The sequence below is a fragment of the Rhinichthys klamathensis genome, unplaced genomic scaffold, assembly GCF_029890125.1.
Source record: "Rhinichthys klamathensis goyatoka isolate OS25496 unplaced genomic scaffold, OSU_Roscu_1.1 h1tg000244l_1, whole genome shotgun sequence".
In the NCBI taxonomy this organism is placed as follows: Eukaryota; Metazoa; Chordata; class Actinopteri; order Cypriniformes; family Leuciscidae; genus Rhinichthys; species Rhinichthys klamathensis.
In genome coordinates this window covers 410,001-434,265 of record NW_026606766.1, presented here as the reverse complement: position 1 = coordinate 434,265, position 24,265 = coordinate 410,001, and the positions used below count along the sequence as shown (strand labels likewise).

Below are 24,265 nucleotides of genomic sequence, written 5' to 3'. Positions count from 1 at the left end.
AACATCCAGAGCCACCGTGCACAGGCGTGTGCAGGACATGGGCTACAGGTGCCGCATTCCCCAGGTCAAGCCACTTTTGAACCAGAAACAGCGGCAGAAGCGCCTGACCTGGGCTACAGAGAAGCAGCACTGGACTGTTGCTCAGTTTTGCATGTCATTCGGAAATCAAGGTGCCAGAGTCTGGAGGAAGACTGGGGAGAAGGAAATGCCAAAATGCCTGAAGTCCAGTGTCAAGTACCCACAGTCAGTGATGGTCTGGGGTGCCATGTCAGCTGCTGGTGTTGGTGCACTGTGTTTTATCAAGGGCAGGGTCAATGCAGCTAGCTATCAGGAGATTTTGGAGCACTTCATGCTTCCATCTGCTGAAAAGCTTTATGGAGATGAAGATTTCATTTTTCAGCACGACCTGGCACCTGCTCACAGTGCCAAAACCACTGGTAAATGGTTTACTGACCATGGTATTACTGTGCTCAATTGGCCTGCCAGCTCTCCTGACCTGAACCCCATAGAGAATCTGTGGGATATTGTGAAGAGAAAGTTGAGAGACGCAAGACCCAACACTCTGGATGAGCTTAAGGCCGCTATCGTAGCATCCTGGGCCTCCATAACACCTCAGCAGTGCCACAGGCTGATTGCCTCCATGCCACGCCGCATTGAAGCAGTCATTTCTGCAAAAGGATTCCCGACCAAGTATCGACTATTGAGTGCATAACTGAACATAATTATTTGAAGGTTGACTTTTTTTTTTTGTATTAAAAACACTTATTTTATTGGTCGGATGAAATATGCTAATTTTTTGAGACAGGAATTTTGGGTTTTCATGAGCTGTATGCCAAAATCATCAGTTTTAAAACAATAAAAGACCTGAAATATTTCAGTTGGTGTGCAATGAATCTAAAATATATGAAAGTTTAATTTTTATCATTACATTATGGAAAATAATGAACTTTATCTCAATATGCTAATTTTTTGAGAAGGACCTGTATATATATAAATGAACTAAATTAATAACCTTTTTTACAACAAAAATGAACCATCACTGAACTTGCTTAAGCTGGACTGTGACGCTATTTTCTTCTGGACACAATCTTTGTTGCATTATTTTCCTGTTATCTCTGTAAAGCTGCTTTGAAACACTCTGTATTGTAAAAAGCTCCATATAAATAAAGCTGACTTGACTTGATCAGGGATCCTGGGACTCGGGACGGGTTTCTGGTCTCACCTGCTGAGTTCGGGGTGGATGGTGAGTTGGCCTGACTGCCGTGTGTGGACACACTCGCTGCGCTCACAGCCGTTCTGGCGGCGTACATGTTGGCTTCTTCCTGGAACTTTCCGATGTTCTTCTTGTATCGGATTCTTTTGTTTCCGAACCAGTTGGACACCTGCCGACAAAAACATCATCAAGACATGTGATTTTAAACAGTGTCCTCTTGAACCTCATGGATACAAATCATGATGGACTATTAAAGGGGTCATATAATGGTACATGCACTTTTACAAGTTGATTGTACTGAAATGTGTGTTGGCAGTGCCTGTACACAAACATCATATAATGATAAAAATCCATCCAGTGGTTTTGTTTTAATCTCCTTATATGTTTTCCCCTGCCTCAAATCGAGCCGTTCGTTTTTGTGACGTCAATAAAACGGACGCCCCTCCCACGATTGTTGATTGACGGGAGCGTTTCAACACAGACCCGCCCTCGCACATGAGGGAGCTGTCAATCATAGTCTGCACGGACCGGACCGGCGCGGTCATTGTTGATATGCTGGAGCACTGTCTATGAGCAGAATGGCGTCTAAGCGATTGTGGTGTTCTGTACTTGGGTGTAATAACAAACACAGTCATTTTAATGTTCCTAAATCCGAACCGCTGAAGACGCAGTGGCTGAGTTTTGTTTTCGAAGGGAATATTCCACACGAGCAACGTCAATGCTCTCATGTTTGCGCGAATCATTTCACACACCAGACTGCTTTATAAAGGAGGATCAGTATAAAGCTGGATTTGCTAAGAAGCTTTGCTAAAAAGGATTGGTACCAGATATTCGTGTTCCTGCTGAACCTCCAGAAGAACTGAAGTGAGTGAAACGTTTTATTAAACTTTATATTAATATATTAATCTTTGCAAATCGCTAGCAGCACGCTTCACGATGAATGAGTCTAAGGTTTACACTTAGGGTACATTACGGCATGTTTTCTATGTATGACGTTCTCAATATAATTCATAATTCCATGTTTATACTGAACAGCGCGTTATGGTTATTGTGTTATTGTGTTACAAACGGTGTACGCACAGAACAGAGAGGCGGGGTGAGCAAAGCTCATTATCATTTAAAGGCATATGCACTGAAAAGGCGTGCTGAAAACAGAGCTGTTTTTGACCAGGTAAAATAAGTGTTTTCTTACAATACTAATGAGAATTTTTAATTAAAGTATATTACAAACTTTTAATTTAGACCCTAAAGAATCATATTAGCTTGTACAAAAATGGCATTATATGACCCCTTTAAACATAAACTGTTTTTTAGACACAGACATTTACAATGAGGAAAAAATGTTACACATATACGCAAATACATACATTATACTACCGTTCAAAAGTGTGGGGTCGGAAAGATTTGTTTCCTGTTTTTGAGAGAAGTCTCTTCTGCTCACCAAGGTAGCATTTATTAATACAGTAAAAACAGAAATATTGTGAAATAATATAACAATCATGAATATGTTTTTAAACTGTAATTTATTCCTGTGATCAAAGTTGAATTTCCAGCATCATTACTCCAGTCTTCAGTGTCACATGATCCTTCAGAAATCACTCTAATATGATGATTTGATGCTCAGGATTATTAATTTTATTGTCAATGTTGAAAACAGTTGTGCTGCGTCAGATTTTTGCAAAACTGTGATGCATTATTTTCAGGATTCTTTGATGAATGGAAAGCGTTTATTTGAAATTTAAATCCGTAACACTATTTTACAGTGTGCTTGTTACACGTTACATGTAATTCTTTATAGTAATTACTATAAATTATGCATAATTACGTATATACAACTAACTAACTAACCCTAAACCTAACCCTATAGTAGTAGTTCACATAGTAGTAACTGTAACACTGTAACAAGGACGACACCTTAAAATAAAGTGTAACCTAAAAATCTTTTGTAACATTATAAATGTCTTTACTGTCACTTTTGATCAATTGAATGCATCCTTGCTGAATAAAAGTATTGATTTCTTAAAAAAAAAAAGCATACTGACCCCAAACGTTTGAACGGTAGTGTATGATGCAATGCATTTTTTTTATCTTTAAAAAAAAAATGAAACTACTAAAATACTTTTTTTTTTGTTAGTTAGTAGGGCGTTTTCTTTCAATTAATGAATGATGGTGGAAGCAATTAGATACTGATAACTGTAAATCTGGACTGTTTATATGCATTTTAGGTAGGCTACCATTGCAATCAAACTTCTCAATTAAGACAATTTATGAGGTGATAGTTTTAAGACAAATCTACAGTACATCATTCTCATCATGTAGCAACACTAGAACAATAAAATGCACAGAAAAAGCAACAATTACACACTTAATGTTCATCCTTTGCTAAAAAATGCAAAGTTTCCACTATAGCTAAATAAGTGGCTGGTCGATGTCAAAACAACGATGGATGTTATGGACAGAACTGGCCAGAAGGACATAGGTCTAACCACACACACACACACACACACACACACACTAACATAAGACTAAAACGATCACTTATACCAATCTCAGTGTCACTGTGTGCTGGCAGCAATGATCACAGCACACACTGACAGCAATCACTCAACACACACACTCACTAACGCCCATTACTGCTAATACACCAGCGGATGAGGCTCTGTGCTAATGATAAACACCATTACGATGAAAAGCTAATCAATCCTGCGGCTAAGCTTTCCGTTCCCGCGAGAGGCTAAAGGTGTTTCTATATTACAGACGGCGCGACGGTCATCACTCATCCCCGCGAGCCTGACTGAAAACCAGGCCTAAATGCATCATACAATCATTTCAGCTAAATTTATTAAATAGTTTAGAATGCATTATGCATTTAGCGGAGCCGATGAAAAATGCTAAGAGGCATGCAGTGCCGTGCTGCAAATGATTTTGTTTTCCAGTTGCATGAGGTTGAACTCACGTGAGTATTACTGATATATTTCACATGCAAAACAGGAGGAAACAAACACCGGCTGTGTCTCAAGATGGCATGTTTGGACATCATTGGAAAGTGTGCAATAGACATTCTAAGGTATTCTTTGAAATCGCATGGTATATGAATATGATAAACATTCAGGGCAATGCTAGCCTGGTTAAAACCAGAGCATTCTCAGTTGTAACTGAGTTATGGTCTGGCAAAGCGTCATAGACAAATCATTTCCAGAGGGGCGTCACCAACGGACGTCGCGGATAGACCTAAACCCAATCAGAGCGATGAAGGAGATGACGTATGCAGAGCGGCGGAGACACATCTCCGAGTGTTGTTCTTTGCTCGGTTTTTAACTAAAAGGAAACGTTCAAATGGCTTAAAACAGACGCGATAGCTGATTGGAACGAGTGATGTTCGACGGCGGCATCCATCTTTGTAATGTAGGCTACAAAATCTGCTTCAAAACCCCAGCGCTGTCGTCATCGTGTAAAGCCCGCCCCAACGTTTCTGATTGGTGCCGCGATTTCGGCGGATTGGAAATGGGCTTGAATGAGCTCTTTGCCAGACTAACTTTCAGAGCAAATCTAAATTTGCCGGAAGTTGTCTGGGTTTTCCCAGGCTAGGGCAATACTACACTGAATAGTAATGTTTTTGAGGATGGTACCTGCGAGACTGTGATGGAGCATTTCTTGGCCAGCTCCTCTTTGGCCTCTTCGCTGGGATACGGGTTACTGAGATGGGAGTAGAAATATTCATTCAGGATCTCCGTGGCCTGTTTGTTGAAGTTTCGTCTTTTCCTCCTGTGCAGACAGAAAGAGCGATGGATCAGATGTGCACATCTTGACAGAACTTGTGTGTGAGTTTGTTTAGTTGCAGTATTCCACTTTCATTTGAACGTTACTGTAAATAGCATATCTGTGCATAGACTTCAGTTTATAATTACATACATCATTTCTGTCTGTTTATTCACATTAATCTGTGTATCTTCTATATTTGTATTACTGTACTGTTTTTATTATATTTCATTTGAATGCATATTTTTATCATTCTTTTTTATTGACTTTATACCTATTGTACTAGTTAATCAATGTTAGATAAAGTAGTACAATTGAAAAAATTTGATAAATTAAACCTAGCATGAAAAGTACCATAAACAAACTTGACTATTCAACCCTGTTACCAAAGTTACTGTAGGAAAAATGATCAAACACTTTTTTGTGCTGTCAAACTATATTTTATGGAAGCTTGTTTCCGCCACAGACTGAAAAATAAAAAAGGTAATTGCAACTTTTTATCTCACAATTCTGACTTTATTTCTCAGAATTGCGAGATATAAAGTCAGAATTGATTGATATAAAGTCGCAATTGCAGGTTATAAAGTCAGAATTGCGTGATATAAAGTCGCAATTGCGTGTTGTAAAGTCAGAATTGTGAGATATAAACTATTCTGAGAGGAAAAAAGTTAGTCTTTTCTCCCCCTTAGAATTGGCCTGATAACTCGCAATTGCGAGTTCATTTCTCACAATTCTGAGAAAAGATGTCAGAATTTCGAGATATAAACTCGCGAGTAATAAAGTGTGAATTGTGTAATAATTCACTGTGTAATAAAGTGTAAAAATGTGTAATAAAGTCAGAATTGTGAGATGTAAACTCACAATTGTGAGAAAAAAAAGTCACAATTCTGTCTTTTTTTCTCGCAATTGCGACTTTATTTCTCAGAATTCTGACTTCATATCTCGCAATTGTGAGATAAAATGTCGCAATTATTATTATTATTTTTTATTCAGTGGCGGAAACAAGCTTCCATAATATTTATATTATGTTATATTATAAATAAATTGTAGTGCTATCAGATTAATTGCATCTAACATGAAAGAATAAAAGTTTGTGTATATATACTGTACATACATGCATATATACTCACACAAGTTATATACATAAATACATATACACTTATACATATATATGTGATTAATCGATTTGACAGCAGTAATTTTCCCCTTACTTTCTGGGGAATATACAGTTGATCAATAATGGCATACCAACTAACTACTGTAGCTCTTTACTGAGAGATAGCTTGATACAAACTGAAAATGCAACCCTGTAACCCATTTATTTTACTTTATTTTATTTTGATGTTTATTGGAAAACAACAAAACTGCAAATTAATCTCAATCCCAAGCGGTAACACGAAATACATAAACTACACGAAACAGGACATTTAATATTCAGTTTGACCTCCAGAGATTGACAACTTAAGAAAATAAGAAAGATAAACTGCCTTCCTATTTCCACAGGATAAGGCGCACGTTCCTGAAAAAGTGCCAGATGAATTCAAACGAGCAAAGACAAATTCTGCAGGCAGATGGAAAAGAGGAATAAAGCAGACCGCACACAGACTCGAAAGTGAAGAGCTTTAAAACGACAGTAAATTGAGCTTTGGGTGCCAATGAGTTCAACCTCCTCTCGGCATCACTCATCTGTGGGTTAAGAGTGTGCGATTGGAGCTCGTCTCGGGGGCTTTTACATATGCAGCTCTGAAGGGTGAGCCGATTTCCTCCCCAAAACCCCTCTTCACTAAATGCAAATGAGCACAGCATGGTCTCAGCCGAAGAGAGGATTAATCAGAGGAACCGAGCATGCTCCAAAGACACAGAGAATGGGTTCGGAGTGCTGGAAGGAAACATGAAGCTCATTTAAATGTTATGCCTCCGACTCCAGGCTTCCAGTGCGATTTATCCGCAAAGAAATGTATGCAAATCCCAGGCCCGTTTCAAAGAGAACAAGCGATTACATTGAGAAAGGGATGGACTCAACACGGGAAAGCGTGTGTGGGTTTGGACGTGGCCCTGAAAGCGCCGAGTCTGGGGCGTTCGACTCCCCCCCCCGGGAAGGATCAGGAACGGGAAAACGCATGTGTAAACAGTAAACAGCGGGAGCGTTTGTTTACATGGACGTGGTAGTAACAGGCTTAGCGCTTGTTAGAAGAAGAATGAGAAGAAATGCGCCAGAAAAGCGACACACTGACCTGGCGTCGAGGAATCGGGACCTGAGGATCATCACCGCCTCACAGGTGCTCTGCTTCAGCTGCATCTGGATGGAGCTGAACTTGCGGTGGATGATGCCCACCATGCGCTCGATCTCTTTGGGCGAGATGGGCCGTGTGCGAGACTGTTCCCTCAGCAGGTTCATCACATGAGTCGTGAACTCGTTACACGCCTGGACAGAGGCAGGAGACAGACGCATGTTACTGTAACAAGCTATGGTTTAACGGGCTCATTTCTTGGAAAATTACATATATGGAAATAGACACACACACATACAACAGTGGCCATAAGTGATGTCCGGAGGGGATGACCGTACAAGTTCGAATAAACCATCAAAATATTATTAAATTTGAAGGGAGCACAAAACACTAAACTTGGTTACGGTATTTATCTGACAAAATGCTTTGTCAAACTACAGCTACAGGTTTTATTTTACTATGCAAAGAAAAAAAAATGCAAAGAAAAATAAATGCACAGGAAAAAGCATACATTGACTACAGCATAATCAGTTATTAATATTTCGGTGGTTCTCTCTTGGTTTGTTTGGATGCGTTCATAATTTCTTTGAATAACAGCCTGGCCAAAAATTATGTCGGCACTATTTGGCATGTTTCATTGCGTTATCACAACTAAGGACAACTACACAATATGATGAAACGATCTTTCACAATTTCTTATTAATATTTGAATAAAGGGTGAAGGTGTGAATTTTCCAAGGCTAAACATCACTTTTGGCAACTACTGTGTGTGTATATCATATATATATATATATGCATACACACACACACACACTATATCATGTGTGCAAACATACTTGGCAATAAAACTCATAATTCTGATTTTTAAAAAAATTACTGAGATGAGTCAGGACATTTATTGAAACTAAGCTATACAACTGACTCTTTCAGTAATTATATGTTATGAAATCACAAGGGTGAGCTCATTAACATATGAGCGCCCACATTTACATAGCAACGACAATTCAGTATTAGGCAACTTTTACGGCAGTAACTCTTTTCACTCATTCTACAAGTGAAAAGGTTAACCAATCACAACACAGCTCATTTACATACAGAAGCAACAACAGTCTGGTTAACCCCAATGGTCAGAGCAGATGAACAAAGGCTAAGACAAATCCTTGACTAACTTTATAAATGTAAATTTTATTCAAAAATATCAAGAGCTTATTTCTATTTTCAAATAAATTCTGTTCTTCTGAACTTTCTATTCATCAAAGAATACTGAGAAAAGATTACACAAAAATATGAAGCAGCTGTTTTCAACACTGATAATAATCAGAAATGTTTCGTGAGCAGATAATCATCACATTAGAGTGATTTCTGAAGAACACTGAAGACTGGAGTAATGATGCTGGAAATTCAGCTTTGATCACAGGAATACATGACATTTTAACAATATATTCACCTCACCATAGCAAACAGTTATTTAAAATGCTAATATTTCTCAATGTTTTTACTCAGCAAATATCAGCCGTAGTAATACATACAATTATATCCAATTATAACGTCAATATCTCTGCATTCATATTCCAGATCCACACGTGGATCCTGAATGAAGATCCAGATTATGCTCGAGAATAATGTAGTGATGTCCATATAAACTCATTCATCTCTCGAGCCCTCATTCCTCCTGAGCAGATCCTTCTAGAGTTCATTAATCACGCATAAATATGAGCCGTTACGCTTTCAATATTGTGACTTAATTCTGAAATGGCCTCATTGGCGTGAGATTGTCATTACTCACAGAGAGACACAAACAGATGAGTAGGAGAGCAGAGCGTGTCAGGAGAACCGGGGCTCATGGGAAGGCGACAACAACAGTTACAGAAGGGATGATGAAGGACGTTTTGGGTCTTGTGCTGGGTGGTCCGTGTGTGTGTTTGTGCTCCTCTATGACAAATATGAATGTGCTTTTGTGAACAAACACACAGAGGACACCTGGCCCTGTCCCAGAATGCATTTCAGTATATCACCTCTCCTATGCCCGACCGTTCATCATCACAGATGGATCTACTATCCACGGCGAGAGCCGCTACAGCAGAGACGGAGGGCCCTATTTTAGCCATCTAAGCGCATGGTCTAAAGCGCACGGATCAAGTGCACTTAGGGTATTGTCTGAATCCACTTTTGCTAGTTTAACGACGGGAAAAATGGTCGGCGCACCCGGCGCATGGTCTAAAATGGTTATCCCTATTCTCTTAATGAGTAATGGGTGTGTTTTGGGCATAACATGCAATCAGAGTCTCATCTCCCATTCCCTTTAAAAACCAGTTGCGCTCGCCCCATGGCGGATACGCTATTTACACGGAGAGTTTTGCAAACGGAAAGACTGAACGCTTCTCTAGCGAGGAAACGGATCTGCTCGTGTGTGAGGTTAAAGGTCAAAGCACAAGCAGACCATCTACGAGACAAGCTTCCACCATATCTTTATGTACACAATAATAATCATTAATAATTGTAATCCTTTTATTTTAAATATTTGGCTATACCTGTAAAAGTGTGCTACTGTGCGTCCCTGTGTGTGTAATAAGCAGCACGTTGTGGACCCGCCTATAGGCGCATATTACTAATGTGCCCTTTAAATAACAAAACAAATACTGCCCCGTTGACTTTAAACCAGGTTTCAGTTAGTCAATGTCGCAGTTTATTTCAGTTCCTCAAAATAGCAACGCGCCAACAATGTGCCTAAACACACATCGTTTTCAGACCAGCCGCCGGTGGGCGCACAGATGGGCGCAAATGCATTTGCTATTTAAACAACGTGACGCAGGGCGTGAAAATTAAAACTGCGTCAGACTGAAACTAGCAAAACACACTTGCGTCGCTTCTGGCGCTGCATTGCACGCGTGTGTGATAGGGCCCTAAGACTCTCGCTTAAACATAAATGATACTCATGATGATGTTGATGCTTTTTTTAACCATTAATACCTACAGCAGCCTGATATGAGCAGCACTTCTGTACATACAAACCAGATTCACACACATTCCTTCAGGAATTTAGATTCTAAACAGAAAGTTTAATTTCAAGCCACTGGATTACCATATTTCCGGAATATAAATCACATTTTTATCATCTGAAACGTGCCACTTATATTCCATAGACATCTAATGCAATTAACGTCAAGCATGCAAAACACGCAAGCTGAATGAAAGACGTACATGACCTCACGTTTATTTGTATCGCGCATTTAACACACGCCGGCAGATTCAGTTTCGCGCAAAATAAGATTGGTTTAGGCATTTATGATAAATGTTGTTTATGATGAATGACACGTTTTATAGTTTTCCATCATGTTCTGTTCTGAATGCTATTATATGTAAAAGATTTGTTGTGGAATGAGTGGAACTAAAATACATGTTTATAGTGTTGTTTATAATGTTTGTATTTAGGGCTGCACGATTAATCGAATTTTAATCACGATCACGATTTTGGCTTCCCACGATCAAATTCGCGTGATCGAGCGATATTTTAAATGCGTCATTCAGTTCACAGAAAGCTTTTTTTTTGCCAATCTAGCGCACCGTAAACCAGTGTCTGATCACGTGCCTCCATGAGCCCAGGTGCGCGAGAGAGACCTACGGTCTGCGTGCGAGCGACAGTGCACGAGAGAGACCGCGAGTGTGTCTGCGTGCGAGCAACAGCGCGCGCCTACCGATTGTGTCGCGCGCGAGAGAGACTGAAGCCTTGTTTATACTCGACGCGTCCGCAAGAGCGCGAGTCTCCGCTGACTGCGCGCGGACCTCTCCAAACGGACGAGGCGTTTATACTTGACGCGCTCGCCGTTGTGCTATTCTGTGAAACGACAGGGGGCGACTCGGAGTAATTCTCTTCTAAACCACCAGGAATCAGCAGTGAAGAAGTAGTTTGCCGTTTATTAGTAGTTTATTAATTGCTGATTCATATAAAAATAGTATTAAATGCAGTAGGTTTATTGTACTTTCACTGCATGTAAACTAAACAACTGAAGCCTTATTGAAGAGTGTTTAAACCTTAATTTCATCAGCAGGGCTTACTTCTGCTATTGTAGGCTTATTTTCTAAATGTAAGCAGTTACTTTAGACAAGTGCAAACTGGGTGCTTAATGCAAATGTGTTCCTATTCACAAAATGAGAGGCTTTTATGGCTTTTATGGTCGCATCAATACAAATGTATCTGTATATAGAAGGACCATAAACATGCTGATACAGACGTACCAGTTCGGCCAGATTCGGCTCGAAGTCGTTCATCTTCGGATGCGGCGCCGCGCGCGATGTTACAAAAAGTGCCGTGCACACCGCCAGGCGAAATGGGGTCTTGCGCACCCAACGCGCACGACCGCCCACACCGCTATTACGTCATTTTTGCCGCGCGGACCTTCGCGCTCTTGCGGACGCGTCGAGTATAAACAAGGCTTGACGGTACTGATCCACTTGTCCGTGCGACACTTCAGTCGCGCCGCACTCCACTTTATTCCTATGGGTGACGTCACGCGACTTTAACGCGCCCGCAAAGCATCCCGGGAAGGCGGCGCTTCATTTGAAAAAATGCTGCGCGTCCAAAAGCTGGCCGATGCCCAGCTTTATGCAAATGAATCCGTCAAACGCGAAGCGTCTATCCAATAGAAGTAGAGCATATGGAGACGGGGGGAAGTCTCTCGCAAGTCCTCTGTTCTAGACTGGCCGCTGGCTCAAAACCCCGCCCATAGCGGTAAACACGAGGAACGCCCATCAATGTACAAATGTGGGGAGGCGTCACGACACCACGCTTCAGTCGTGTCGCAAAAGTGGATCAGTAACGTGAGTGACAGTGCGCATGAGAGACCGAGTGTGAGCATTAGTAAATTGCATTAGTAAATTGGTACATACTACATATATATATTTACTATTTATACCATGGTCTGGGTGAATACTCGAGTGATAGAGGACACCTAAAGTAGTTCTGGTGAAACTGCCTGTTTACCATTCGAAATTAATAAATAAATGCGCTGCCTACAACAGCTGTGTGAGTAACCATAACAACAGGCAGTCAACGTTAATTAGATATTATAGCCTACTACAATGAGCGACTTCGTTCGTTATTTCATCTTCAGTCTCTCACGGACTGACGGAGCCCAGTAAGCCCGCAGACTGCTCTCGCATCGATGGCCTGTCACCGACTTTATTTGACGGCTCTCCAGTCCAGCATCGGAGAGTCGACCTACAGCGGTGCTTCGGAGGCTGTGGTTAGTGTAGACTAGTGTAACACAAAGTGTTTTATGTGCAATAAAAAAATAACTATGCCTACCTTTGTGTTTCATGAAAAAAAAAAAAATGCATTTTTGAACCTGAAGGGTTCTACAAGCTGAGCGGACTATAAATATCTCAAGTTGCTAAATAAATCGTCAGGCAAGTTATTATTTGAAAAAACTAGATTTAGCCTAATTAAAATATAAACTAATGTTTTAAAAATGTTTTATTTGGCAAGTGACCATGGTATAAGCGGGTTAATGCCCTTCGAGGTGACCGTTGTCAGGTTTTAATGGACTTCGGCGGAGGCAACCGTCCTCCGCTGCGCGTCGGCCGGTTTACACCTCGCCGTCGTCCATTAAAACCTGACAACGGACACCTCGTCGGGCATTAACCCTTACATAAGAGGCATGGAAGTTCGATTAATGGACTCCAATAATCAGTCCTACAAACGTCTTGTTTTGACCTATTGTTTAACAAATAGAAATAATTTGAGCACATAAACTTTCACATGGAGAATTAAATAGATTAAATTTATGCAGTAAGACTTCACAACTAATCACTGACACTGTAGGCCTACCACAACATTTTACATTTATTAAGCGTCAAATAACAATGACTCTGAATTTCATCCATTAATCGAACTTCCATAGTGCAGTTCTGCCTTGAAATGTTCTCATTTGGTTACATTCTGTTATGGAATATTTGTTTTTTTATTGATTGTATATTTTGCGTGTTTTATTCACATCCATTATGCAGGTACAATGCAAGTTTATATTTTGCTTCCTAAAATAGATTTACACAATGTAAAATGTAAAATAGTGCCCTGTTGAAGTTTTGCTACATTTTCTTTATTGTTTTCTTTATTCTTTAAGGAGATGCACTGAATTTTGGTGAATAAGAGGACCTATTTTATTTAGATACACATACATTAGCAGAAATGTAGCACAATATGGATGTGAAAGCAGTTATAATTAGCCTATGTGGCAATAAAATTTGTTTTGGTTAAAATCAACAAATAATCGTGATAATTAATCGTGATCGCAATATTGATCAAAATAATCGTGATTATCATTTTGGCCCAAATCGTGCAGCCCTATTTGTATTATTAACCGGTATTTTACATTATGTCATAATAGTGTGTGACTTTTACACTAATGCGACTCATCTGTGTTTTTCTGCTGTCAACAAATGCAATTTTGACCTCACTGGCAGGTGCGACTCAAATACAGAATATAGTATTTTTAAAGTCTAACTAGAAATAATTATATTCACTATGAAAAATTCCAGGACTTTCTAAGATTTTAAGAGAATCAAGATAATAAAGTAAAAAAAAATGGTAATAAAAATACTAGCAACCAGTTGTTAACTAAAACAAAAACTATTAAAAACATTTCTGTAAATTGAAATAAAGCTGAGAAATACAAATATTAGTTAATGTTGCCTTGGCAATAAGCTGAAATAAGTTTAAGTTGAAGCACTAAAACTATTAACTGGAAATAAATAAAACTATCACTAAACTAAAACTGAAATAAAAATAAATCAAACCAAAATAGCAGTATAATAAATCACATAACAAAATGACAAAACAAATTAACTAAAAAATTTTAAATAAGAGCTAATTGAAAATTGTCACCATTATGTTCAATTGAATTCAGTTCTAGGGAGTTTTAGTTTGTTGTCTTTCTTGTCTCGTCTTCCTTGTTCCTATTTCCCGCCACTCATCCGTCACCATGGACACACACAATCATCAGCTGTTCCCCGTTTAGTTAATCATCTCTGTGTATTTAAGTGTCGTGTTCTCTTCAGTGTCCGCTAACGTCTATGTTAAGTGTGTGTTGCCTGTCATGTTCGCCTGTCTGTTATTAAAACCTCGTGTTGGAATATCTTAGTCTTCTTCGCCTGTTTGCCAGCAACCACTTTGTGACAAAAATATTGATATAAAATACAATACAACTAAAACCTAACCTAACCTACTTTCATGAACATGTCTGTTGTAGTTCAGATGAAGAAGAGTATTTTCTGCAGTGCTCCTGAATCTACAGCATCACTGCCACAGAAGTGATGCTTCAGCAGAGCTGTGCGCTTCAGGTCTGAATCCAATGTGATGAGACAGAAAGACTCTGACTCTGTGAAGTGATACAACAAGACAACAAATAGCCGAAGCGTCTTTCTGTTGCACTGTCCTCTCCAGCTGCACGCAACACACACACACACACACACAGCGTGAGCAATGCAGTGTGATTCATCAACCAATGAGGCCTTCTGTTTAATCAATCAATTAAAAGGCTCAGAAATATGCCTGGAACTCATGAGTAAATGAATCAATCTGATGATGACTCACTCACTCAATGATTCAGTCCAAATGAACGGTTCTTAATAGAATAACTAAATACTGTAGCACTTTATTTTACTGTCCTGTTCTCCATGTACATACTATGTACTTATTATAGTAATTGCAATAACTGGGTAATAACTAGGTACTAACCCTGAACCTACACCTACAGTAAACCTAACCTTAACCCATGTACTGTATAGGTACCTTATGTTACCTTGTACAGTAAGTACACTGTAAGTACACGTACTGTAAAATAAAGTGCATCCCAAAATGCTAGCATTCTGAAAACTAACAATGGCTTAAATCAGTGTTATTTTAGTATTATTTATATACTATTACAGTTTATAATCTAATAAGATTAGCTTTTATTTTTATACGGTCAGTTTTCATAAAAATTTTTGTTACATTTTTAGTAATTTGTCTTTTTATATATATATTATTAATTCTGTTAAATTTATTTATTTATTTTCAGTTGTATTTTTTATTTATTTAATTGCAGTTTTATTTATTTTATTTCAAGTTGGTAATTTTAGTGCTTCAATTCAAACTAAACAAAAACTGGAAATGTTTCCGTGGCAAGTTTTTCATCTAATATTTATATCTTATGTTATTCCAGCTTTATTACAATTAAGAAAAATGCTTTAATAGTTTTACTTTTTGTTAAAGATAATAATAGGGATGCAAGATACGGTACTGTATATCGGCCACCATATCTATATCGGCCGATATATGTTCATTTTGAATGTTATTAGCCTGATAAGAAAAATTGGCCGATTTATTAAAGCCGATAAATAAAGGAGTATTTCCTTCAGCTGAGACACTTCAGATGTGCACTGTTCACCGTGATGGTTTTTAATTGCTTGAAATATATTTGGAATCACTTCAAAAAAGGACAATATAGTTATGTGCTGTAATATCGGCTACATAAAAATATAATGAGAACATCATTATACTTGTGTGCTTGGGTCATGGCTTTAAATGGTGAGACTTTTGTTTTTGTAATCAGGCTCCCAAAAATTATATAAAATTTGGATTTAGATTTATCGGCCAATATATCGGTTACTGGCTTACAAATATAAAGAATTATCGGTTATTGGTATCGGTCAGAATTTTCATATAGGTGCATCCCTGTGCATAATCCTACAGTGGATACAAAACTAGTTACCAAAAATGATATTTTTTCTTTAGTAAAGAAATTGTGCATCCTTAAAACTACGAAAAGAATAGGAGAAATAGGAAGCAGAATCGTTAAATTCCTTTCCAATCCCATCTATATTTATTAACCCCCATAACAATTTGAACATTCCCGTGTGCTTCCCGGTTTTCCATAAGCGTGTGAACGCTGGGCTGTCAGTAGCAGCCTCTCAAACATTAAAACAGGAGTGTGTGAGAGCCTCTTTCTGTCAGCAGAGCCCCACTGTAACCCTGCCTTCACCGACAGCATCTTAAACACAGTCTTCACATCATGATGTGATCTGACACATTTTGGGATGGAAATGCTGCCTGCTGAGTTACACTTACGCACACACACACTACATTAATGTATGACAACGGCAGTCAAACAGATGTTGTACTAATCTAATTTAAGAGATATTACAGTCAACATGGAATCAAATGAAACTGTTTACTTCAGCACACGCTGCTGGTGTCACTGCACATCTTTTATTTTTCATCAAAATGCTTTCCAAAATATTGTCTGGTTTTGTGTATGTTCTAAGATGATTAAGATTCCTGTGAAATTCTCGTTCATTCAAATTAATAGCATAGTTATTAGGGATGCACGATATATCAGCCACCATATCGGTATCGGCCGATATATGTTCATTTTTAATGTTATCGTTGTCGGCCCAAATTTGGCCGATATATTAAAGCCGATAAACAATGGATTATTTCCTTCAGCTGAGACTCTTCAGACGTTCACCATGATGGTTTTGAATTGCTTGAAATATGATTGGAATCACTTAAAAAAATGAAGAAAAAAAAAAACTGTAAAGTGCAACATGTGCAGCGCAAGTCTGTCATATCGGCTACATAAAACTATTAAGAGAACATCATAATTGTGTGCTTGGGACATGGCTTTTAATGGTAAGACTTTTGTTTTTGTTATCAGGCTCTCAAAAATTATATAAAAATTTGGATTTAGATTTAATCTGCCAATATATCGGTTATCGGCTTTCAAATATAAATAATTATCGGTTATCGGTATCGGCTAATATTTTCATATCGGTGCATCCCTAATAGTTATTTAAGCATAGTTTACGCTAAAATACCAGTTGCTTCTGTAAACTTCACGTAGCATCTCCTGCAAAAAGCTCTCAGAATGCATCACTGATTACTTTGTACAGTATGTGTGATTATATCACATTATTACCATGTTGTTCAGCATGGGAATTTGGCTGTTGGCTTTTGCAGGCTTGCTGACCTGTTCGTATTTCTCCAGCTCGGTGTGGTAGATCTGGCGGATCTGGGAGAGTTTGGCTCTGTAGTCGGAGTGTTCTGCCGAGTTATCGGCCCCGACTCCTCCCGAAGCCGCTGCCGCTGCCGCCGCCGCCGCGGATCCGCCGCCTTTCTCCGGCCCGGACACGCCCTCCGCCAGGAGCATGTTGTCCAATCGCATCAGCTGGGCGTCGGGAGGCTCCTCCTCCTGCGCGCCACGGATACTCAACACTGGAACCAAACAAGCACATGAAAAGGTTATTCAAGGCAGACACTTTAAAAGGGGACATTTGTGACCCTGGACCACAAAACCAGTCACAAGGGTCCATCTTATGAAATTGAGATTTATACATCATTCATCTGAAAGCTTTTCATTGATGTATGGTTTGTTAGGATAGGACAATATTTGGCTGAGATACAACTATTAGAAAATCTGAGGATGCAAAAAAAATCGAAATATTGAGAAAATATTGATATAAATATATCGCCTTTAAAGTTGTCCATTTATGTTTGTGATTTTGCTGCATTCACTCACAAAAATAAATGTTTTATATATATATACAGTAGGAAATTTACAAAATACACTGCAAAAAAAATGCTTTTCTTACTTAGTAAAAAATGATTTTCTTGTTTCCAGTCCAAATATCTAAACATTCTTAAATCAAGAAGCATTTACTAGATGAGTAAAATGACATAAGAAAGTATATCTTGTTTTTGTTTTCTGATTTTTTTTTGTTAAAACAAATTAAAAAAAACTTTTCCAGTGTTTAAGTGCTATAATCGGGTCCCTGGTGCTTCTACCAGCACAGAACACATGAAAAGTGACTTAAAACAAACTTTGTTTTGGTGAGGCTTTCTCTGCAAGCATGTCAAATAATGAGCCAATCAGATTTCGCTCTCCTTCTGACGTAGGAAGGGGATCTTATTATAATATTACCGGCCCTTAATCTGCACGTTTACACCCACGGAGCCGCCATTTGGTTTACAACAGTGTGACCAGTTCTTCTAACACAATGGCAAAAGTTGGAGCAAAACATGAAACTGTTCTGTCGTTGCGGCACAGACGAGCACTGAACACTATTTGACCAAAAACTGTCACAGCCGTCTTATAAAAACATCAGGGAAACTGTCAACTTAAACATGACGATACATGCAAGTCGATGAGAGGAATCCTCCACAACAACTACATACATCAATGTATCCACTAACCATTCAGAAACGTCCATGTGCGTCTAACAGTCGCAACCACTTCTGAGTCTCTCCTTTCACCTTTAAATATACACGGCGTGTCTGACCGCATCGATCCACGGGGAATCTGCTCTTCCTGATAAATTGTCTGAGTCCGAAAACAAAAACTGGCCAAGACTGAAGCTGACTTTGCCAAGTTGTATGATGATATAATAAAACTTCATCTAATTCATATCACGAGTGACGAGCTTCCCCACTCAGCGCTGTAAATCTCAGTCCGAGTATCCCTGCGCTCTCCTGCTTTGACACTAGAGGGCCTTAGTGTTTATATTTTACATCAGATCGACCATCTGATCTTCAGTATTAAAACACAGACACACTTGACCATAGACTGGACACACACTTAAACATACAAAGAACAGGAAATGAACACACACTCAATTAGTTCTCCAATGAAATCAAGTGCTCTTTAATTCATATTATAAATAAATTAACTATTTCAGAAAGAAACTATAATTTGTTTGTCGCTTCAATTTACTATGTATATAAATATTTGATATCTTACATAAATATACAATATAATATTATATAGAGGATACTCTAAATATAATACTATTTATTATAAGATACTGCAATATTATCATGTAGGATTTTAAACTTTATTACTAATCATGATATGTTTCACTCTATTTTTAGTTCCAATTCAAATTTAAAATGCAAATGAATGGCACATCTCAATATAAATTCAGGGACTGAACAGTAGAATATGAAAGGCTTTCTCAGTTAGCACTGAATGGCACACAATCCTCCTGCCAGGTTTGATCTTCCTTCCATTTTAATTATCAGTGACATTCTCCTCTCTCATCCAACGTCACATCCAGTTAGCGAGTCAGAGGTAGATGTAGTAATTTCCTCACAAGTTCTGACACATGGGCAAAAAAAAAAACGACATTGAGACTTCAAGATTAACGCTGATTATGGGGCAATGCATTGTCTGGGAGTGAAAGGAAACAGGGAGGAGAACACTTCATTAATCCAGAGACAAAGCCCGTGCACTGGAGCATTAACCCCAGACCACTGCGGCCCGGTGAGAACGAGGCCGGCTGCATGGCCATCGGGAGGGGGAACGTGACTCTCACCTCCTCTTTAAGTCAAAATGCAAATGCAAAGAGTGCTGGCGAGCAGGAAAGGTCAAGAGTTCACGACTCGGGCCCAGCGGGAGCCAGACTGCGCAATTCTGTGTTGCTGAGCTTCACGGGCCCGAGAAACATCCTGTTTCATTAACCAACATGTTTCATCCAACCTGAAATGGTGGTGTGGCTTCAGATGGGGAGAATCTCACAGCCTATGCAGATGACATGGATTAACATCATGGTTCTGAGTGACCAAAAATCATATAAAATCAAATAAATAACAGAAAATATTACATGGATTAACATCACATGTCTGAGAGACCAAAAATAAAAGAAAATAAAAAATGGCATGGATTAACATGTGTCTGAGTGACCTAAAAAAAAAAAAAAATGAAATAGATTAACATCACATGCCTGAGTGACCAAAAAAAAAAAAAAAATATAAACAAAAATAAAACTAAACAAAATAAAATAACATTAAAACAAATAAAATAAAACAAACAAAATAACAAAAAATAATGTTACATATAACAAAATAACATGAAATAAAAACCTACAAAATAAAAACATGAAATAAAACAAAACAAAATAACATTAAATAAAATAACATTAAATAAAACTGAAAGAGACTTAAATAAAATAAAACAACAAAATAAAATAAAACAAAATAACATGAACAGAATAAAATAAAATAAGATAATATTAAATAAAATAAAACAAACAAAATAACAAAAATACATGTTAAATATATCAAAATAACATGAAATAAAAAACTACAAAATAAAAACATGAAATAAAACAAAACAACAAAACAAAATAAAATAACATTAAATAAAACTGAAAGACACTTGAATAAAATAAAAAACTAAATAAAATAAAACAAAATAACATGAAATACAACAAAAACTTAATAAAATAAGATAAAATAACATTAAAATAAAACAACAAAATAATATAATATATAAACAAATAACACGACACCTTTGAAAAACTATAAAGCCCAGGTAATGTAGGCTAAGTTTTCATTGAGTCTGTGTTTTTTTTTTTTTTTTCTCACACATTCATCCGTCAGGTGGAAATTGTAAATCTGATCACATATTAAAGTAACAGCACACGTCTGATTAAGACAAACTTTAAGGAATCATTCATATCTGGAGCACAAACACTACTCAAAAAGCAATCCAATACTACGCCATAAAGCAGGTGTTTCTTATTTGATACAGCTCCTGTGCTCTCACTCGACTACTGAAAACACACACACACCAGAATGTAAAGCGGTTTGCCTGTAGTTCACAACTCATAAACAGCACATTTAAGATCCCCAGTTCATTAAAGCATTAAATCAAACCAGTTACTGTGAATGAATTGTGTTCATAACCTGAAGTTTCTAATGTAGGCTCTCTGAGCAAGAACTCTCAAGTTGATTTCCTAAAAAATGAGAATAAGGATCCTATCACACAAGTTTAGCACATGTTTTACGGCACTTTTAGAAGTAAAAACATAGACTGTGAGCACAAGGGAGTCTTGACAGAAACTCAAGGCCAACAGAATTCCTCCCAACGTTATAAAACGTCTAGACATGTCAAGCGAAAATGGAACATAAAAATTCCCCCGTTCACGAAACGATTAGCTTTCCCTCTGCCAAGTCCCGGTTTCACATTCACGGGTGTTTATTTGACTTGGCTGGATGAATCTCCACCATCAGTCTGTTAAAACCAAAAGCTGTTTGGCCCGTGATGGACACAGAACGAAAAACCCAGAGCCAAACGCAATACGATATACACGTTTGAAAGAAAACAAAATGGCACGGGATCAAAAAAGTCAATGGAAAGAAGAAACATATTCTGAACATACAAGCATGAAAACCTTTATGGAGAACCATAGCAGTTTCATGAGGTCATATAGAGCAATACTTCAAGTGCTGTAAAATCAAAAGGCAGGTTTACAAGCGTGCTGTAACAGAACGATCTGGCAACATGACAGAGCAGAACCTGAGCCTGTTTATAGTTCTGCACGTGTTTGTAAAAGAAAGGGAGATTTCAGCCTAGAAACACACGCTCGACTACAGCATCTGTCGGGACAGGAGGATCCGCCGCTTGGGCCGGATGTCATCCCTCATTGACAGCTGATTGTTACCCAGAGCAAAAGACCAAACATCGAGAGAGCAGCTGCTCTTCACACAGCCGTCTGCACACACACACACACACACACACACACACACACACACACACACGGGACATGCATCGATCCACCAATCAAACGCTGTCATTTCCAATGGCTTATCCTGCAATGAATTAAAACAGTGACGTATGATGTCATGCTAGGCATAATAAAATAAAATAAAATAAAATAAAATAAAATTAAATAAAATTAAATAAAATTAAATAAAAAAATATATATTTTTAATAAAATAAAATTAAATAAAAAATAAAAATTAAATAAAATAAGTTAAAAAAATAATAATAAAATAAAATAAATATTTTCTGAAGAAAATGATTCAGACTCTAGGCTTGTAAAAACATCATAATAATATGTCTTTATATCTTCTGAAGAAAATGAGTCAGACTCTAGGCTTGTAATACAAAAAAAAAAGAAAAAAAGAAACAATAGAAAAGAATTACTTGCAGAACAAAGTCAGATCACACAGAAAAATAGCAGAACAGCTCTCCTCAACAAGCCGTGTGATTTGAAGCGTCATTCATATTCGTAGCACAAATAGTGTGGGACAAGTGCTGAAGTTTAATACTTGGGGTTTGGGTTTGTCCAAATACTGTTCTAAATGAGCTCCATTTTCTAATTATTTCCTCCATTTCTTTTCCATTGATGGATTACACTTTAAATAACAGTCCTTTGTGCCCTTCTTGCAATTGACACTTGGCTGAAGAGTCCGACCGCACGCAGGAATATCCTACAAGACCACGTCTCGCCGAGACAAATGATGATTTATTTATCTCTCTCGTAAACTAGAGCACATAATTAAAACCACTGAATGGATTATCTTAAATAAATACAATTAAGCGGGATGAGGGAAAAGGGTCCTGCATGCACAGAATGGGCTTGGCTCTGGGTCATAATTACACGACTCACTGAAGGCCACTTTACTCCATAATGGCAGGCTAATTGATTCCTGCTAATATTTCCCAGTGTCGGAGCTGCATGATTCCTTTCAGCAGGGCGGCGTGGAGCGGAGAGCTCAACGCCTCGGAGAAAACACATCTCTAGCCTTGTTAACGCCGTTTTCTCGTTTATCTCTCAAAGAATGCTTTTTCCCTAACCATTTTCACTGCATTCAGAACCAGCCAGCTCTGAGATGAATCACATTACAACACAAGCGGAAGTGTTTGAAAATCAAGATTATATGTGAGCCTGGACCACAAAACCAGTCATAAGGGTCTTCTTTTTTTTAAATTGAGATTTATAAATCATCACAGCTTTCCATTGATGTAGGGTTTGTAAGGATAGGACAATATTTGGCTGAGATACAACTATTAGAAAATCTGAATATTGAGAAAATCACCTTTAAAGTTGTCCATTTATGTTCATGAAATCGAAATTTTTGATATATTTACGGTAGGAAATTTACTAAATATCTTCATGGAACATGATCTTTACTTAATACATAAGTGAAAAATGTATCATTTTGACCCATACAATGTATTGTTGGCTATTGCCACAAATATACCCGTGCGACTTAGGACTGGTTTTGTGATCCAGGGTCACATATATGTACTTTCTTTATGAAGGAACAAGCAGATAATCTCATGAATCCCATAAAACTATTGACCATAATTCCTTCATTAAGATATGAGATCAACTGAATCGTGTAAACATCTCAGTCTAGACATTTACTTGACATTACTGAAGATTTACTCTGCTTGCACTTGTTTTGTCAGCTGTTGCAAGTTACATCCCACATGCACAACAGGAATTATATTTGCAAATAGCAAGGCTCACTTTGCCAGATCTGCGTTCAGAAGGTCGAGGAGATTGGCTGGTTTTTCCTTGAGCCACCAAACCTAAACATCAGATGTTCGATTCAACAGATTGTTAGAACCGCTACAAAACAAATGGGAGTTCATGACATTTGCTCAAGCCCACAGCGTGTGGCCTTTTACAAATCAAATCAATATTTAATAAAAACCCAAGGCCACAGGCTGACCAGACAATGGATTTTTTCCTCCGTTGGCTTGTTTATCGGAGACGATATGTTTAATTTCCGAGAAACCGAGTCGTGTTGTTGGAGCAAAGGCACATGCAGGATTTATGCACCTTTTCTCAAAGTGGCTGCTCTCCAAAAGCCTTTTTTTTTTTCCCAGCATGGAGGGATGTTTAGTACTCGGAGTTCTCTGCATTTTCCATTAGCCAAACATCAAGTGGTTCTGCTTCAAGCCACGGCTCCCGCAGATACTGAAATATTAATTGAACTTCTATAAAAGGAGGCAGCGATGACTCCAGCTGAACCCTGCGACTGCGGCCCCGTCTTACTTCAACAAGCACAAGACACCAAACGACAGTTTGAGGGTAAACGATGTGTCCAGCAGGACAAAAGCAGATCGTGTGGCTTCAGCAGACACCTCCCTCAATCTGTGAAGAGAATTGGTTTCTTTTTTGACTATGGAAGCTTTTTTCGACCACAGAATGAAAGATACGAAAGGTAATTGCGACTTTATATCTCAAATTCAGACTTAATAACTCGCAATTCTCACTTTAGCTGCGTCCC

The 24,265-nt window shown here is 38.2% G+C and overlaps 1 protein-coding gene across 4 annotated transcripts in view; it reads right to left on the bottom strand.

Moving 5' to 3' along the window:
• The window catches only part of pbx1b (pre-B-cell leukemia homeobox 1b), a 94,819-nt gene that overhangs the window by 9,560 nt on the left and 60,994 nt on the right, over positions 1-24,265 (bottom strand). For 2 of the 4 annotated variants that reach the window (XM_056266066.1, XM_056266068.1), the window contains exons 4-7: positions 17,160-17,455; positions 7,207-7,397; positions 4,843-4,978; positions 1,223-1,382 (exon numbers count right to left, since the gene is read on the bottom strand). In XM_056266066.1, the coding sequence (XP_056122041.1) occupies positions 1,223-1,382; positions 4,843-4,978; positions 7,207-7,397; positions 17,160-17,455 (783 nt within the window). The remainder of the gene's footprint in view (positions 1-1,222; positions 1,383-4,842; positions 4,979-7,206; positions 7,398-17,159; positions 17,456-24,265) is intronic. The other 2 variants (XM_056266067.1, XM_056266069.1) reach the window with 1 other exon arrangement.